Raw genomic sequence first — 19,467 nt, 5'->3', positions numbered from 1 at the left:
GAATGATTTATTTACATTTCTGATCATATTCAGAGCTGTATCTACAGACAGGAAATACATTCAAGGAATACACTTTGTCAGCGCTGGTCAGTTATTGAACTTGAAACTTTATAAAAGCTGAAAGAAATCTGTAGGATTAAAACTACTTGTCAGGCTGTCTCTTCAGAACACTTATGAATGCATCCTTTGGCACTTCTATATTCCCAATTTTTCTCAACTTCTTCTTTCCTTCTGCTTGCCTCTTCAAAAGTTTCATTTTCCGTGAAATATCTCCTCCATACTGTTTTCCCCCAAAAAGTCATGTTAGTTTCTTCAGATTTTATAATACTACACATAACACAGATTATAAAGCTTATTTACCATTTCTACTATTTTTTACTATTTCTATTTTGTAAGACATCAAAAAGATCTATGCAAAATCCAAGAACATGTGCTATCATCACTCTATATAAATTTAAAATTATTGGACTAAACACAGATCACAGTGTTGAGAGAAATAAGTGGCATGACCCTTACAAAAATCACTTTATCTGACAATAGTGGGGATGGCAACTTCAAAAAAAATGTGCATTAAGAAAAATCCAGTTTGTTCTCAAATACTATGAGTATACAGTATAAATAAATTTGTCCCTGGAACTCAAGTACACAAACTCTATAATCATTAAATACTTGAAGAAAAGAATTTATAGGGTCTTGGGGAGGGAAAATTGATACTTACACATTTTGCTAGGACATTTTTTCTATAGGCTTTAACCCTAGAAGAGAAACAATGCATTATGCTTAAACCAAACTGCATTTTAAGAGAGTGTAGTGCAAAAATATTCCATAATGTGACCTAGTATTGTGATCAGAATCAATAAATTAGCATGTGAAGTGAGAAGTGATTAAAAAGAATAATCAAAATGTAGATTAAGATTTATGTTGAATTATTAGTTCAAATGGACCTTCTGAATTAGTGAGATTTATATATGTGTTCATATACTATTCAGTCATTTATTCAATAAGTCTTGGGAATAGCAATTGGGTTTAAGCCTAAGGATATACTACAGGCAGAATGGCTGGGAGGGGGGGGGGGGGGATAGATAATCCATCCATAGGCTTTAGGCAGGGGAAAAACGAACAGATAAGCTGGGGTCTCCAATGCAGTTTGAAAGGACTTTTTCAGTATGATTTCTGCCTAAAGTGGTTGGCAGATGGAGTTAACCCATTCCTGAGTGACTACTTCCTTGAAGACAGAAAATTATTACCCCCTTCAGTCTTTTTTCTAGTTTATTTAAAAACATATGTAAGCCATGAGAGATCTACAAAATTTCATCAGCTTTTCATGTACCAAAGGCAAGAGTGTACTCAAGCTATTTCCAACATCCACTGTGTCTTCTACCCTAGCTCCAAAGAGATGCTAGAGAGCAGTGAAATTATCCTTCCTTTCAAGGTACCATTTATTCAACTCGGGATTGGAAATTATTTTGTTATCGCCTGAACTTTTAGGGTTGCCTTTCAAGACTGATTTCAAGTGATCAGAATGTAACTATAGATGAATGCCACATATTCACGTTGAGAAAGTTCCTGCATAAGATGTTTATTCTCGAGCCCAAGGTATCTTCATTGACATCTCCAAGACTGTGCAAACCTCGCAATATATACAGGTCTCATTCCCACTTACCTGTTGATTCGCTTCCTGCACCGATTCCTGAAACCGGTTCAGCAAACACAGTGGTTCCGACTATGTTTGCGCCGTTTCAAGAATCGGTGCAGGAAGCGACAGCCGCAGCTTCCCCACCATGTCTCCCTCTGTCATCCTGGCCATACTGGGGGCAGAGGAGAGGCCGGGGCTGAAGGAGAGAGGCAGGCTGGGAGGGTGGAGGTATGGCCGGGAAAGCTGCTGTCAGTGGGAACCAGGGTGGATTCGAATTTGATTCGATTCCACCTAGTTCCCACTTGGGCTGAATCAATTTATTTCCAAATAAATCGATTCAGCCCAAAAAACACCCCATTTTACCTTTTTATCTTTTTGATGTGGGTTAAATGGGTAAAAATAGGTAAAACTCATGCCCCCCCCCCTTTCCAAATTGCTTCAGGGATTTGAATTAAGTGGGAACCATGGTGGTTTAAACTGGATCATGATCTAGTTTAAACCATAGTGGGAACAACCCCTAAGACTAGTTCAAACTAGGGCAAATTAGGTAATGTAAGAGGCCTATCCCCAAACCCATCCCAGCACTACAGAATGTTCATAGCCACAAAATCACCATCTAAAAGGGGTGAAACACAGTTTAATGTAAACCACTGCTTTTTCATGGAGGCAGGAAATCACACAGGGAAATGCTCTTCACATGTTGCACACTAATGGACTATCAGCCACTTCAATAGTAGAATCTGATCTCTGAAATTCTTTGGAAGCAGGCAGAATAAAGGAACTAACATGTTGTATGAAACCACTATATTACATACATAAATTCATGTTTTCCCTTGTAGTTGTATCCTCTAAAAATGCCTGGGTTTCTATCTCAGTGTCAAGTAAACAGTACCAAATGTAACAGTTTATAAAGGAGGATAAGGCTATGTAAGGCTACTTAATTTGGTGTGCAGTACATAGAAATAATAATACTAATAATAATAATTTATTTATTTATTTATATCCCGCCTCTTCCGTTTTGAGGATCAAGGCGGGTAACAACAAAGTTTGTACAATACACAACAATAAAACCAACAAGCCCCAAAAGATACGAAACCCACTGGGTGACCTTGGGCATATCGCATGCTCTCAGCCTCAGGAAAGATAATGGCAAACCTCTTTTGAACAAATCTTGCAAAGAAACCACCATGCTAAGTTCGCCTTAGGGTCAGCCTAAGTTGGAAATTACTTGAAGGCAAACAACAACAACATCAACAACAACCATCTACAAGTACAGGTCCAATGATGTAACAAAGATAGTTCAACTCCCTTTCAAGACAGACAAGGCTAGTAAACTCACGTTTCTCTTGCAATTATTTTGCTTCCAATAGATGCCTGAATAGCTATTTCAAACAGCTGTCTTGGAATAACATCTTTTAAACGTTCACACAAAGATTTACCAACTGGATATGCTTTGTCTCTGAAAAGTGAAAGAAAGAAAGGTGAAATGCTGTAGCTTAATATAAAGCTTAAACTCTTTATTGCTTATTTGAAAATACATTAGGATTTTGTCAGTGTCACATAAAGAAGGCTTAATTAATGCAATGAAAGTGAGAGAAAGAATTCTAACTATACTGAAGGGGTGAAGCAGGCGACTGGGAAAGCATGGTCTTAGGCCCCTCTGGCTGCAAGCCAGACTGCAATACTTTTTATTTTATTTTTATTTTTATTATATATTCTGTTTTATTTTTATTTTATTTTTAATTTAATTTAATTGTTATTTATTCTGAGTTTTATTTTACTTTATTTTTTACTTTGTATTTTATTTTTAATTTTCATTTAATATTTTTTGTTTTTTATTTTATTTCATTTTTATTATATTTTAAATTTTATTTTATTTTTATTCTATTTTATTGAATTTTGTTGAATTTTTATTTTTTAATTTTAATAATATTTAATATTATTTCACCTTCCCTTTTCCACTTACACTTTACTGTACAATTTACTTTACACTTTTACTTCTATTTCTATTTTACACACCACCGGTGACTGCCTGCTGTCTGAATGCCACCCCATTGGATGGTCGCAACTTTGATCAGTTGTACACTCACACCTGCGACCCTCCACCCATACAGAGCAATGGAGCATCAGTGTGCCCAGTAAAACAATGGCAAGGACAATCATGCACCTCACATGCTCCCTTCACCCCATGCCCCCTTTTAGACAGTCTAGTTTGTGTATGTTGTACTTATATCCATTGGAAGTGCCAGCCTTTCACTTTTTTGCCTTTTCTGAATTTTGCTTTTTCTGAATTTGCTGCCCAGCCGTTTGGGTATGCCAGCTCCATCCTTTTTTTAATGTGCCCTTGCACTGGTGCATTTATATGCAGCATTAGGGTCAGCACATTTATATTCAGGATCAAAGGTGCACATTTTCCACCTTGAGTGGGACTATCACAGCTTCTTTTTGCTCCAGTTTTTAGCCCTGGAGTGTGGCTTCAGTGTGGTTTTCGCCCACTTTGGAGGCAGGCATCATCTAAACACCCTGCCTTCAAAGTGGCTGGAAACCACTTTATTTGGCCCATCCGTTTCACCCCTTAGTTAAGTATGTACAGTGGACCCATGTTATATGCTGGGGTTTGGTTCCAAGATCCCCCGTGTATAACAAAATCCGTGTATGCTCAAGTCCCATTAAATAAAGTGACATACCAAAATGGTGTCCCTTATAAAAAATGGAAAATCAAGGTTTGATATTTGAAATTTATACTTTTTTTGAACATTTTCAAACCGTGTATGCTTGAATCCGTGTATAAGACGGGCCGCCCGTATATGTAAAAAAGTAGCATCTTCTGGTCCAATCCCCTTCCAATCCTGATTTACCAGGTAGGAACCACTGTGACCAACAGCAGTCTGTTCTCCTGGCAACTCCACCCGCCTTCCATCAGAGAGCTCCAATGCAACAGTCAAAAGTAGGATTTCTGTCACAATTCCTACTCACACCAGAGACTGCTGGCAGAAAGGGCATGGAAACATCAGTCTGCCATGTCCTGTCCCAGCCTGGGAGAAAAGTGGGATATAAATAAAGTGGCAGATGGATTGATAACCCCATCACTTGCAGCAGCTTCTATCCAGTAAGTCAGGATTGGGAGAATGTTATAATCCCTACGTATGCCTACACAAATATCATGAATATGAACCAGTCACAAATTTGTAACTCTGGTTACACTTTCATAACTCTGGTTGTGAATTCCTACAATTCTTTAGCACATGGATTATTCAAGTGTTTTTCTGAGAGTAACTAATGGCTACTTATTTTTCTCAGTAACAAGAGTGACTTTTGAAAATCTACTTACTTATGTACAATAGTTACCAGTTCTTCTACAGGATTCCCATTTAAAAGAATATCCATTTTGACAAGATCTGCGGTCTGGTATCCTGCATCTTCATAGTCAAAACTGAAAAAGGATGGGAAAAAACAATTTTAAGTGATTTCCTATTTCCTTTTTAAAAATATAATTGTGATATAAATTTTAGATATTGTTTTCAAACAAGGTCACAGATTTTATGTCCCTCATTACAATGTTCCATTTCCAAATGGTAGTAATAAATTCATGGTGAAAAAAAATTCTTATCCTAATAGAGAACTGCTCCCATTTCATGCACAGCTTGATATTAACTATACTGTCTATTTTTAAGACACAAATCCAAGCAGTCAGAACCAGAATCAGCTAGATAAATCTCTTCATAATCTTATTAGTACTAATAGATTCTTAAAAACTTCCTTATTGAAGACAGTTATGTTCTGTTACTGTGTGCACATACAGTGGAATTCTCCTGGACATGTAATTTGTACATTTTCCCAGCAGAGAGGGTCCTGTCCTCCTGTAATCTGGGTTTAGCTCCTCCTATTTGCTCCTGTAGGCAGGGACAATAAACAAAAGACCGGCCCCTATATAGGGAGGAGCTAGCCCCCCTGAGCCTCAGTCTTGTTCCTGCCTAAGCTCCTAGCAGGATGTTCTCTTCGAGCCAGCAAAGTTTTTCCTTTCTACGAAAGCGGTTTGAGAGTTTTCTTGGCCTTCCCTTCTTCTCCTCTCTCCTGCCTTTCCCCCCTTCCTTGGTGGTGGCTATGGCAGAGGGCCCTGAGAGCATGGGTGAAGGGCCATCCTTAACCCAGGCTTCCCTAGCTCAGGGTCTGCCAGCTCAACAGAGGGAGCTGGCTTCAGAGGGAGACCCATTGGGATGTGTTTGCTGTTGCTCTGCAGCTTCTTTACTACATCCTTGGAAGCATGAAGAAGACTTAAAATGGCAAGGGCTCCCAGGATTGGAGAAAGGTCTTGGCTTTGCCAGTGACTCTCCCTCTCCTCCAAAGCTGCCCCCTTTCATGGTGGGAGCACAGGAGATTTCTGCAAACAGGATTGCAGCACATGGGAGCCGTGGGAAGAGAAGGTGAGGGGTATCCCCTCCATGTCTCTGTTTCTCCACATCACCTCTGCCCAGCCTGTTTAAGGCCAGGGATCAGTGAGGAAACTGGCCAGAAGTCATGGAAACTTCCCTGCTCAGCCCATTTGGGGCCAGAGTTCAGAGGACAGGCCAGCCAAAAGCCATGGCAAAGGATTTCTCTGCATCACCTCTGCCCAGCCTGAAATGGCCAAGGTCAGAGAGGCAAGCCAGCCAGAAGTCACAGGAGAACGTTGAGTACCAGGGGCCCTCTCTCTCTAGCCACCTAAGAACCTTTGCCAGATCTAATGCCCTCGCTCAGGGCAGGCATTACCATGAGGCCTCTGCCATGGCCATTGCAGGCACTATGCCTAGCATAAGGTTTGGGACTCTGCCAGGAGGGCAGATGGGGGCATTAACCCTTGGTCTCCCCCTTCCTTCCCATCTCTGGCCCCAATGGCACCCAGGACCCTAACAGGTGTGGGGGATCCTTTTGCAGACTGGGAAACACATGGTGGTGTTGTCAGGGATCCTGCACTTTCCTTTTGAATTCTTATAATGAGATGGTGTGTAAGGAGGCAGAGGATTCCTCCTCTGTGTTGCACAGACACATGGGTGTAAAGGAAGCTGGACTTAGCCCAGCAGGAGCTGAAGCTTCCAACTCTAAAATGGTCTTTTTTGGCTGCCATAGAGCATCCCACAAAAAAGCACAAAATGGCTTCATGTCCACCCCAGAGAGAGCATGGCCTCTGCCACCCACTTCTAAACAGAGGCTGGAGGGCCATCTATTGGGAATGCTTTGATTGAGAGTTCCTGCATGGCAGAATGGGGTTGGACTGGATGGCCCTTGGGATCTCTTCCAACCCAAGGATTCTTTGAGAGACCACATGGATACAAATCCTCCTGTGTTCCCTCCCCAAAAATTACAACAACAAAAAGGGGTAAACCATTTGTGGATATCATGGGTGGAGAGTTCCCTTCACCCCCAATTGTGTTTGGCTGCCCCAAACCGTGGCACTCTTGAGAGAAAAGCTTGAGCGCTTGGCCTCTCCTCTCCATCAGAGATTATCCTTTCTCAGGACACAGACTTACCTCAGGTAAATGTAGAGCCATGTCCCACAGCAGTCCCTCTGCCCTTCCCAGCTACCTATGCAAGTGGGAGGGAGTTGAGGACCAAGCTAGCTTCTATCATGCAGCCAGGTTACTATAAAGCCTGCCTGAAATTAAAAGGGCTAAGCTGTAAACCCCAGCTTGAAGTTGGGGCTGTTTTAAACATAAATAAAACAAAATGCCCTGTGAGTATCAGGGCTACACTACAGGCCATATGCAGCTATCTACCCATGATTAGCAATGGTATTCAGTCACTGCTAACTTAAGAGCAGTTTCCTCAGTGCTTCGAATAAGCCACTGCCCAGGCAGCCTCCCTTGATGGGGCAAATAAAGGAGGGGAGAGCCCCCACATCAACAGGGCTGTGGGCTCAGATTTACAAGAGATACTGGTTAACCTTTCTGGTGTTCATTTTATTAATGTTTGATGAGGTTTGAGTTGTGCTGTTTCTGCTCACCCCCCTCTCCTTTTTCCAGGCCAGAGAAGATGCCTGGAAACTAATTCTCCAAGGGAGGGGCTAGCCATAAAAGCCAGATGATGACTTTTCTTGCCTCCTCATGGGCCTCCATCACTGTCTCCATTAGGTCCAGAGCACATGGTTCTACCTCCTTTGTGCAAACTGTTATCAGCCATAGCACTTCTCATTAAGAGCATAAGCTTTAACAATACAGATTCATTTAAATGCTAATAAACAGGGTGACTCAAGCAAGGAGAAGGTCTCTGGTCACTCAGCAGACCTCTAATGCTTACATGCATTGAGGATCTTTGGTAAAAACATCTCATATGAGGTGATAGATATATTGGATTAAGGTGACCAACCAAACTCCATTTTAGTGGCAAAAGGATTATGTTTCTGTTATAAAACACAGTGAACCTCAGTCAGCTAGCCTCAAAAGATGTGGCTCCCCTTGCCTTCCCTTCTTTCTTGGAGAGATGTCTGTTAAAGGGAAGAAACTAAAACAACAACAACAACAACAACAACAACAACAACACAGTTTCTTCCATGAGATGGTTCTCACTAATACAGGGGGTTAAGAAAAATTCTTATCAAAAGCAAACAGACAGACTCCTCTCCAGGCAGTGTTTTAAAACAATATAATCAGGTTTCTCTACTAAGGGGTTGCTTCAAATCCCATTCAGACATCCTACAGAGCCCTGAGGGGTCTGCCACAAAAATCACAATTACCTCTTACCTTGTCTAGATTGTTAAATTTTAAGTAAGAATGCCTGCTGATGGGCTTGCCATTCAACTGCTGCCTGGCTTGGAAAGCCTATTGTAACAGGATCTATCATGCATATGATGAATTGGGCTCAGGCCATGAAGGTTCATGCTGCTAATCTCTTTTCTTTAGTGGTCTCAGGGTGCTACAAGATTCCTTTGCATATTGTTGGGCATGCTTTGATTGTGATTTCCTGCATGGCACGGGGTTGGACTTGATGGCCCTTGTGGTCTCATCCTACTCCATGATTCTATGATTTTATGGTTATAAGGTTAGCTGCTGTGTGGGTGAGTGTCTTATCCCTGATTGGGTTTTCATGGCATGGTCTGGTCCAAACAACACCATTGTTTACTACCTTTTGGGGCTAGAAAAACGGACTTCCTAGTGGCTATGCCTTGTTTTCTGCTAGCAAAAATGCTCAGATTTAATATACCATACAGCTCCATATAGAGACTTACACCAGCCACCTATATGCCCACAGCTTTTATATATATATATATATATATATATATATTCCAAAAAACAAACAAAACAAAAATACAACACAGCAAACTGATTTTACTATTTTATATATATAGTAAAAAAAATATAGTACTATTTTATATAGTCATTTTACTATGCGATTATATTTTATGTGCCTTGAGCTTCCAGGGATTTGGTAGCCATGCAAAGTCCTAAATCCAACTCCATATCGAGGGCCCACTATACTATTTTAAATTTAGGTTTGTGTTCCTTTGACAGATCCCTTTTGTGGAGAAAATTCTCTCCTCGAAATTAGATACCAGAGGGCTATCCTTGCCAAGCCCTTTGTTCCCATTTCATGACTCCTTAATCAGCAGTTCATTTAGCCGGGAGACCCCTCAGCCTTCATACAGGTTGATGATAGTCTGCTACATGGAGTTGGGGTGATTTTTGAAGTCTCTAGACAAGTTCATCCTGAAAACAAATCAGACTTAATTCTGACCACATGCCCTGTTAACACAGAGTGCATCTATGCTTCTGCATGGACTCACCAATGTCTGCGAGATAAAGGTTAATCCAGTGTCTTCTTTGCCTAACCATGGGATTAGTTTTATTTTACACAGGTTCACAGATGTTCCAGTAAAGAACTGCACATTGTTTTGAAATTTTAATTGGAGGTCAGACATTAACATTATTTTACAACTGTAAAGGCTATACTAAAGTAAGGTATGTATGTAAATACTTATACAGTATAAACTCAAATAACAGTCTGAGGCATTAACCCTCTTATTCTGTCTCCTACAACAAAATTAAGACCCCAACTATTTTCAGGTTATACAGGTAAGGAGTAAGATTACTTTTCCAAAATCTTTAAAGTCAATAGAAATTTAATACTGGGTTCCCAATTATGACTGAAAATCCAGCAAACAGAATGTTCAGCAGTGATACTAAAATGACATTACCTGGCATATCCAGAAGACAGGGATTTCAGAGCATCATAGAAATCTACTACAATTTCATTCAGAGGGAAGAGATATTTCATCATGACTCTGTGGTCATCAATGTAAACCAAGTCCTTCTGAACAGCCCTTCGAGTCTAACAAGTAACAGAGAGTCAATTGCATTTTCTGCTGATAAAAATCCTTTACTAGATATTACATTGTATTATATGACTGCATTTTTAAAGCAAGAGATTATTAAGACTAACTCTAACAATTAAGTGATGACTTAGCCATTCATGCTCACAGACTTCACATGATCCCCAGGTCTCAAAAACCTTTCATGAAAATCCAGGTTCCAATTTGATGCCAAAATGAAGCCAGCATTGTTACCAACTGGGTATCCAAATGAAAGGAATTCCACAACCAAGACATCATAGGAGAATGGGCCCTACTTGGGTTTCCACATTAAATATTTCTCCCAATAGTGGGACAATGAAAAGGGATTCTCCATCTGATTTCAGTAGCTGAGCAGGTATGTGTTTTGGAAGAAACTTATGCATTCTCTTTCTCTTCATTATATACATAGGGTTTCCCTGATATTTTAAATACTGTTTTTAACCTGTGTCTTCTTTACCTTCTTTTATTCTGTAATCCCTTTTTATATGTGTTGTTTTATGATGGTAATAAAGATTCTGTTCTGTACTGGTGTATATAAGGAGTATCAAGGCCCCAAGCCATTTAAATCTTTAAATATTATCACCAACATAATGGATCCGGATTGGAAGTATATGGGCAACCAGGTGCAGGTTCTTCAGAGACTGTGTTGCTAGTTTCCGTAAGGTGTTCTTGTCACTACTCTAGTTACCACATACTGCATTTGCTGCAACATCCTTATTATCTTCTAGCACATCCAGGGCACACTGGACTAATCTAAGCAGGAGGATACTAGTGCACTAACTACTGTGTTGAATAGATTTCTTTCAGATTTCAAAGATTTGCCCACTGTGGCCTTCTTCATGTGCATTCCTGTGTATGCTTTAAGGCAGGGGTGAAGAATCATTTGAAATGGGAGGAAGCAGTTGCTTCCTAAGGGACAGATGTTTGGGGCATGGCTAGTCCCAAATATCATCAGCTTCCTGGATAAAGAAGCAGGAAGGAAACTAGGCACACTCAATCACCGGTTTTGAGAACTGTTGAATGCACCTTGTTATATTAGCTCTGAGCCTATTTGAGCATATTCCTAAATGGCCAGCTACCTTGCTGTATTAGCTCCAGGCTCTAGCTAAAGATAACACGTAATTCCACATGCACATTCAACACTCTGCTTGCCTTTCCAAGGGGGAGGGAATCCATTTGGTACCACAAGACATCCCTTCCTGTTCCACATGTCTTCTTCCCAAAGGAAGTGGGGCTTTAGAAAGAGGCTGCCTCCCAGGATGCATAGAGATTGTCCAGATATCACACCAGGTATCACACTATCCATCAGATTACCTTGCCCTGTGTTAGGATATACACTTGGTCTACATAGGTAATAATGAGACTCCAGATACTCAGGTAAACCAATTTTGTGCTCTAAAATGTGTCCCAAAGACCTCTATAATATACAGAAGTTCTTCAGCAGACTGAAGACAAATTGTTTCCTGGAAAGCTGGAAATCACTGGAACAGTTTGGTACCATCAAACCCCTAATTTTATTTGTCAGTGTTTTCAAAACAATTAACCTACCTGGCACAGAGTTATTATTTTTCCAATATATTCATCAGGTGTTATGATAGTGCCCAAAACGGTAGGCTCCAAATATTCCAGAACTGTTGATTTATCAGGAAACTCAGCAGGATTTATGATGATGATCTCCTTTGTCCCATGTGCCTACAAAAGAGGAAAACAAAACCAGATTGGAACATTGTTTGAATGCTGAGCCCAAATCCTGATGAAATGTGAATTCCTAAACATTTTATCATAATTCTTGCCATCAAGAAGATATGCCTCTTATACCTCAATAGGACAAGAATTGTCTAAGTAGGTATTAGTTTCTAGGACACTTGAGGGAAATGTAAAAATAATGGTTACACAGAGATGCAACTGTCAAACACCTCTAATGGCAAGAATTTCTGCATCTCTGAATTAGTATGTGATCCTAAGCAATGCTCCATTCATACTCAAATACAAGGTGGGTCAGAACTGCCGTGGAAGGAGGTTAAGCCAGAGGAGCAATTCACAGAGATGCAATAAGCAATTTCACTATGGAACCATACACTGGATAAGTATTTCTTCTGATATCATCCCCCTAACATTGAACTCAAGACACTTGTGCTGATAGAGATGGAACCACAAACAAGGAGGTAGTACCACCATACTCGGCCCTCATTGTGTTGTTTTATTTGCACATGTCCATATGTATGCCTTTTAAAATACTTTTTAGAAACCTGAGGGCTCCCGCAAAAATCATACACACAGACATGGACATCTGCAAATAAAACAATCCAACGAGGACTGGATATGCTCAGTGCTAACTCATAGCAATGGTGTTTTAAATCAGCTGGAAAAGAAAAGTAAGAAATTAAGGAAGTGGGTGCAAACCCTACAAGCTTATAGTAACTTGAAGAAATGCATGGCATGCTGGCTGGAACCATGGTTTGGGGAAAAGTACCACACCTTTGGGTATTTTCAAACTTTCAAGAGACACAAGACTTCCATAAAGCAAATAGTGTCAGTATTGCCCACTGACACTTGCAAATTTTATTGTTTAACAATTTGAATTAGAATTTATCCAATGAGGCTGCATGGTACATATCTTTCATTTATTTATTTAGCTTTAAAAGTCCTTCATCACCTTTATCAATTTTGCTGAAGAAAGAACTGCTTTATAGGGAACTGTGGGCGATGTTAAAATGACAGATGCATTGTATTCTTGTTCCAAACGCTGATTAAAAACTTCCATATGCAAAAGGCCAAGGAAACCTAACCTGTAAATACAAGAGAAGTTGTCCATGTTGACTTATCCTGAAGGCTATAATATCCAGACCCTCCCCACCCCCAACCCAAAAGTTAAAGGCTAAAGTACTAGTTTGAATGTAGCAAGACTCACCTCCACCCAGCACCCAAGGCAAGGCTACTGTCGCGATGAACAGTAACACTAGAGTCATTAAGCGTTAGCTTTTCTACAGCACTTTTCAGGTTGTTATATTCTGACTGGTCCACTGGGTACATTCCTGTCAATGAACACAAAACTTTGATTTAAAAAAAAGGGGAGGTGACCAATATCCTCATGTATTTTATTCAGCACATTGTATACAACCACTTAAAAATATTTCTTTGCAGGTAACTGATGTCTTTTTCAACTGTTTCTCATAAATAATATACCAGATTTTTAGCAAGAAGCCTGTTTGCACAATGGAACTTCCTCTCATTTTTCTCCATGTTGCAGCTCCCCCCCCCCCCAAAAAAAAATCTGCTCCAGTTATCCTAATCCTCTGAATCAAATTTTGAGGATGTGTGGGAGGAGAGCATTTCTCTTACAGTAGTTCCGTGAACAGAAGGAAATGATTCCATTCCAGATTTTAAAGCCTCATTTCATATACAGAAGTAATAGGTGCATAGGCCTAAATCAAATGTTATTGCCAACAAGAGTAGACCCACTAAATCAGTAAAATCTATGCGAGTCCTCATTTATCTAGTTACCAATGATTCAATGTGCTTCAGCTATTTTGGATTAATAACTAGATTCAAGCTGTATTTCCCTCAAGGATTTCCAGCCAAATAAAGAAGCTAGAAATGTTTTACAGAATCTTCAAGATAAATTATATATTTAAATTGAACCTGATAAAATAAAACAGGTTATCTAAGAATGAAAGAAAAAATATTCTCATGTCAGTTTTTAAAAATCACCAGCCTACTAAGCAGCTATCGTAATAAGCAATAATCTTCAGAAAGTGAAGCATCTTGTTGTGTAACCCACAGAAATTCACCATGCACACAAAATGGTGGCATTATAAATAGAAAGGCAGTGAACTGAACAGGTACATGTTAAACTGCTTCCCAACTTTTGAATATGTGCACCTCACCTGCAAAAACCATTGGTTTCGCTGATTTAAACCCAGGAAATGGATCCACTGGTTGGTTATGTAAATAGATTGTATCTCCTATTTGGGCTTCTTTAACCTCTTTCATTCCAGCAATCAGATAGCCAACTTGGCCAGCATATCTAAATGAAATTGCCACCATGTTTAAATATATAATACATTTAAATAATTCAAATGTCTTTCATCTTGCAGATATAGTAAACAACAGAGTGACTAGGAGTTACAACAGGATTATGCAGGGGATCCTGCTTCTGCCCATGACATCATGGCTCACTAGTAGGAAAGGGCTGGACACATTATCCATCAACAGCTTCCTCACCAGCGCCACATTTCTCAATGTGGTTGTCTGGATTTGAAAGTGAATTTAGGGGGCATTTACAATTGTCGCATCTGTGCTATGGTCATAAATATGAACACTAAATAATTACAAGATCATAAGCTTTAGCTTATGACACTGTAATTGCTCAACAAAATGCCAGAACAAATCAACAGAAATAAAGGATTTTACTATTTCCTGAAATCTTCCAGTTTAATGTCTGGAACTGAAAAGGACCAAGACACATCATTAGGCAAATACACTTGCTGGTTTAGCCAAAAAACAAACAAAACAAAAAGGGAACGGAAAGGAAAGAAAGAGGCCCTGTTCTACATTTGATTTGCATGCTGGGATATAAAAGGAAATCACAAATAGTAAAGATTAATATAGTGGTGCTGCACAGAAGTAAGGAATCAACATATCTCCACAGGCTGCAAATACTTACAACTTGTGTGTTGGCTGTTCATTGGGCGTCAGAATTCCTACTTCATTCACTTCATAAATCTTTTTTGTGTAAGCTGATGTTATTTTATGGCCTTTCTGAATTTGACCTCCAAATAGTGCTATGTTAGCAATCACACCCCTGTACTGATCAAAGGTGGAGTCAAACACCAAAGCCTTCAATGGATTTTCCATGCTAACCTGAGGCCTATTATAAGACAGAAAGAAAAATATCAAGTCAGTTTTATAAAATATACAAAAAATTAATTTTTCAGTACCAGATCTATTTTTTCTAAAGTGTTCAAATTACTAATCAAGTTTTTTGTGGGTTTTTCAGGCTATGTGGCTGTGTTCTAGAAGAATTTATTCCTGATGTTTCACCTCCATCTGTGGCTGTCATCTTCAGAGAATAGTGGCATGGAGGTGCGTGGGGTATATATATATACTGTGTGATCCTTGGTTGAGAGGGAGTGATTTACATGTTAATCTGTGTGTTGGTCTGTTGGTGAATGGCAAGGCCTCAGGGTCAGAGGATATATGAGAAGGATTTGTGTCTATTTAATTGCTGATCCATTGTCTGCTGGGAAACCCCCTGTTCCTGGGTGATGTTCATTTGCATGTGCTGAGTCTTGATTTTGATTTTTTTCAGGACTGGCATAAACTAACGTGAGCATAACATGCTATTTGAAAACACTGAAATTCTGGACCATGCCAACAACTATCAGGTCAGGATGCACAGGGAAGCTACTGAAATACACAAACAACTTTAACAGGAAAGAAAAAAACCTTAAAGTAAGGAAAGTTTGGCTACCAGTACTGAAAAACACCAAAATCAAGACTCAGCACATTCAAATGAACATCAGCCAGGGTCAGATGGTTTCCCAACAGACAATAGATCACTAATTAAATAGACACAAATCCTCCTTGCACATACTCCCACCCTGAGGTCTTGCCATTCAACAACAGACCAACATGTAAATCATTTCCTCTCAACTAATGGTGGGGTTATCAGCTTCCAGCCACATTTGGGGCATACATAATCTAAACACCATTCCCTCAATGTGGCCCAAACCTAGTGCTTTTGGCTTGTCTGCTTCAGACCTAAGTTTACAAACCAATCTACTAAAATTAAAAGTTACTAAATTACAGATATTGTCAAAGGGCTTCAAATGAAAATTTACAACTTTACTGAATTGGAAAGCTAGGCAAGACTTCAAGCCAGATTGTTTTTCAATAATATGAAAGATGCCAGAAAAGAAAACTCACGGAGGGATCCTTTCAATCACTTCCTGAAGTATTCTTTCAACATTTGTTCCCAGTTTAGCAGAAATCTAAAAACAAGTTTTAAAAGTTGGACTTTTTTTCCACAGAATACTGAGTGCTCATAAACTAGCAAACTGCCAAGTACCACATTTATGTATAACATATCACATCGATTTTATAAATCATTTAGGATGCCCAGCTATATTAGAGAAAAAAATGGCTTCACTACCAAAAGTAAACAAGTATATCTATTCAACAACTTACTCCACAGTACTATTCAGAAACATGAGTAACACAAAAGGAAAAGACAGTCCATCTTCAGTAGAAAAACTGCTGACATAAAACATTTCCTTTTTTATATAATCAACCGGAAATGCTGAGACAATTGAAAGAAATATGCACATTCTCCAAGCACTCTCTGACAGTCCAGTTTATTCATTTATGAAAAATATTTATCACTTCTCTGACCACCAAGATTCCCAAGGTGAAGTACAATAAAACAGATAAAACATTCCTATATGAACAGGTTTTTTTTTTAAAAAAATGCACTGGAACTGAGATCCAGGCAACTCATCTACACTTTAGGTTGCCCAGTATTTTAAGTATATACTATATTCAACTGACTGAAGCCCACAGATTGAAGCAAATTATAAAGATCTCTCCGTATTTATTAGTTGAATGGTCTGGCAGTGAAAATCAACTAGACTGCAGCGGTTCCCAACCTGTGCTCCAAGAAGACCTTACGGCTCCCCGCATGCACTTCCCAGGTGCTCTGTGGCCATTCCAGGAAAATGTAACACTACTCCTGAACACCATTAACTTGTAAAAGTAGGCCTCTTAGGGGCTCCGCCATAGAAATTGATTCTGCAAAGGGCTCCATGAGTCAAAAAGGTTGGGAAACCCTGAACTGGAGGATACAAGCTACATTAAATGCAGTTGTTGACACATAGAAGATTTCTGTGGGCCCACCCTAAGAATCAAACATGAAGTGCAGGAAGATAAAAGGGAGCTCCTTCTTACCTATCCACAGACCCACAAACCAGCCAGTTGGTAAGTCAAGCAGTTTCTGATTGTCAGCAGCAACCCAACCTACATGCATAAATCTCAAAAGGCTACTTACCCTAATACAATTTCCTTTTGGAATATCAAATACAGTTTCAATTTGATTTTCAACCCTCTCAGGATCTGCATTCTTTAGATCTATCTGCAAAGCAATGTTTTTATTATGATAACTTTGACAATGCACACAATGAAGCAGAAGTAATTTATAAAATTTTCAGAAATAATTTCTACTTGTGGCCAAAATGTGAAAATAAGGCCACATTCCTTAACAATGTGGAAAATGCTTATCCAAAATGCTTGGGACAGGAAGTGTTTTGGATTTAATTTTTTTTCACATTTTGGAATGTTTTGTTGTTGTTCTTAACTTCCTTCAAGTCTGCCTCGACTCATGACAACCCCATGAATGAGATGCCTCCAAGTCCCCCTAAACTCTATTGTCCTGCTTAGGTCCTGTAGTCTCATGGCCGTGGTCTCCTTAATTGAATCTATCCATCTGATATGTGGTGTTTCTCTCTTTCTACTGCCCTCCACCTTTCCTAAATCCATTTGTCTGTCTTTTTGGCTATTCACAATATTCTTAGCACTCTTCTTCAGCACCACATTCAAATGAGCTGATTTTCTTTCTATGAAATTTGTTCACTATCCAGCTCTCATATCCATACATAGGGGCTCAACAGACGGGCAAAAAAGTGCGGCAAGATGCTACCCCTTTCTGCTTCCGACAGAGGCCAGAGCAACCAACCAGCACAGCCTCTGGGAGCCCTGAAAACAACCCACTCCTGGTGCGGTGCCATTACCATCCTCACGCATACCGATGAGTACGCACAGCATGGCACTGTTTGGACGCTGCACTGTGCCATGTCATCATGGCGGTCCCCGTGTGGATGGGAGCGAGCCATGACACCGGCGGCGCACAGTAGGGCTCAGGAGTATGTGGACACTTCATTCTCCTGAGCCCTAAAATCGGCCTCAGGCAGGGGCATAGCGCCAGTCTGTACTGGGCCATATTGATGGAAAATACAATGGCTTGGACTATCCTGACTTAGTGTTCAGTTTGATATCATTGCGTTTTAAAATCTTGTCTAGTTCTCTCATAGCCATCGTTCCCAATCTTCTTCTGATTTTTTGACTGTAATCCCCCTTCTGGTCACGAATTGATCCAAGAAGGGAAGTCTTTAACTATTTCAATTTCTTCATCATCTACTTTGAATTCCTATAGCTCCAGGAATGTTTTATCCATCAGACATTTGCAATGTGGTCCCTAGTACCTTTTATTTTCTTGAAACCAGCTTGCCCCTATGGAATTTCTCACTCCATATAATATTGTAGGAGTCTCTAGCCTGAAACAGACAGGCAAAAGCTGCTTCAGGGTTGTGGCCAGAAGCCACTCTGAGGCCACCTAAGGCAGCCCAAATCTGCCAGCAAAAGGAGTGATAAAAAGCGCTCCTGCTTGCTGGCAATGCATTTGGGACTGTGGTGGGAGCCCACTTTGAAAGTGAGCCATGCAGTCATTGCAGCCCAGCTGCATCTGGAGCAGCCAAAGACCGCTCCTTGTCACCTGTCTGCTTCACCCCAAGGACAGTCAATGTATTTACAGCAGCTATGGAAAATAAGAAGCCTTTAGTTATCACTATCATTGTTTATTCGTAAATCACCAAAAATGACTGCAGAAAGCCCTGAAGTCAGCAGAGCCCAAAGAACAAGATGAAACATCAACATAAACTGAAAAAATATAAGATCATAAAGAGCTTTAAAACTGAGTACTAGTTATACAATGAATACAAGCAGAATAGGTAGACACTGGGGTGAAGCAGACAGGCACAAAGGGACGGCCTTTGGCTGCTCTGCCCATGATTGCCCTGCAAACAGCTGGGGACTGTGGCAACCACACAGGCCACTCTCAAAGTGGGCCACCACTACAGTTCCAATGCCAGCCACTGGCAGGAGCAATTTTTCTCTGTTCTTTTCTCTGGCTGCTTTCAGACGCTCTGGGGGCATGCATTATATGAACACCATGCCCCCAAAGGGGCAAGAATCCACTCCTTTTGGCCCATCTGTTTCCGGCCACTGAACAAAATACCGTAGGTAGAAATGACACATAGTCAAGATAGCGAGCCACCTTTCTGTGTTTAGCCTCTTGTTCCAACACAGTAAAGTTAATGTGATCAAGTCATGATTTTCTCTTTGTAAGTTGTTAAGATATGTTATTATTATAAGACATGTGATATTACCTTATTTATAACAGGAATTATTGAGAGTTGTGCTTCAAATGCAAGATAAAAATTTGCTACTGTCTGAGCTTGAATACCCTAGAAAAACACCAGTATTAAACATTTGAGTATGTTCTTTCCAAAATAGTTTTGCACAGAAAAGGAAACCAAATGCACAAAGCAAGTTTTTACATTACAATAACCATGAACATGTTATGTAACTGATAACCCCCAATTCACAAGGCAAGTCACCTCTGCAGAAACTAGCTCCAACCGAACTATTCTTTTAGTTCAGATGCTGTAAAAGGGAC

The 19,467-nt window shown here is 40.0% G+C and overlaps 1 protein-coding gene across 2 annotated transcripts in view; it reads right to left on the bottom strand.

Annotated features, from left to right (window-relative positions):
- Window positions 1–36: 36 nt before the first annotated feature.
- GUF1 (GTP binding elongation factor GUF1) overlaps window positions 37–19,467 on the bottom strand; it is a 33,112-nt gene continuing 13,681 nt past the window's right edge. The window contains exons 6-18 of one of the 2 annotated variants that reach the window (XM_089526956.1): window positions 19,178–19,255; window positions 17,005–17,088; window positions 15,888–15,952; window positions 14,626–14,829; window positions 13,847–13,986; window positions 12,871–12,994; window positions 12,616–12,748; window positions 11,508–11,651; window positions 9,804–9,937; window positions 4,968–5,069; window positions 2,976–3,095; window positions 719–755; window positions 37–280 (exon numbers count right to left, since the gene is read on the bottom strand). In XM_089526956.1, coding sequence (XP_089383082.1) covers window positions 143–280; window positions 719–755; window positions 2,976–3,095; window positions 4,968–5,069; window positions 9,804–9,937; window positions 11,508–11,651; window positions 12,616–12,748; window positions 12,871–12,994; window positions 13,847–13,986; window positions 14,626–14,829; window positions 15,888–15,952; window positions 17,005–17,088; window positions 19,178–19,255 — 1,503 coding nt within the window. In that variant the 3' untranslated portion in view covers window positions 37–142. Of the gene's footprint in view, window positions 281–718; window positions 756–2,975; window positions 3,096–4,967; window positions 5,070–9,803; window positions 9,938–11,507; window positions 11,652–12,615; window positions 12,749–12,870; window positions 12,995–13,846; window positions 13,987–14,625; window positions 14,830–15,887; window positions 15,953–17,004; window positions 17,089–19,177; window positions 19,256–19,467 lie in introns of those variants that run through there. The other variant, XM_089526957.1, reaches the window with a different exon arrangement.

Source organism: Sceloporus occidentalis, unplaced genomic scaffold (genome assembly GCF_023333645.1).
Source record: "Sceloporus occidentalis isolate IW3139 unplaced genomic scaffold, rSceOcc1.0.p SCAF_5, whole genome shotgun sequence".
In the NCBI taxonomy this organism is placed as follows: Eukaryota; Metazoa; Chordata; class Lepidosauria; order Squamata; family Phrynosomatidae; genus Sceloporus; species Sceloporus occidentalis.
Note: the sequence above shows the minus strand (reverse complement) of the source record. Positions and strands in the feature narration are given on the sequence as shown.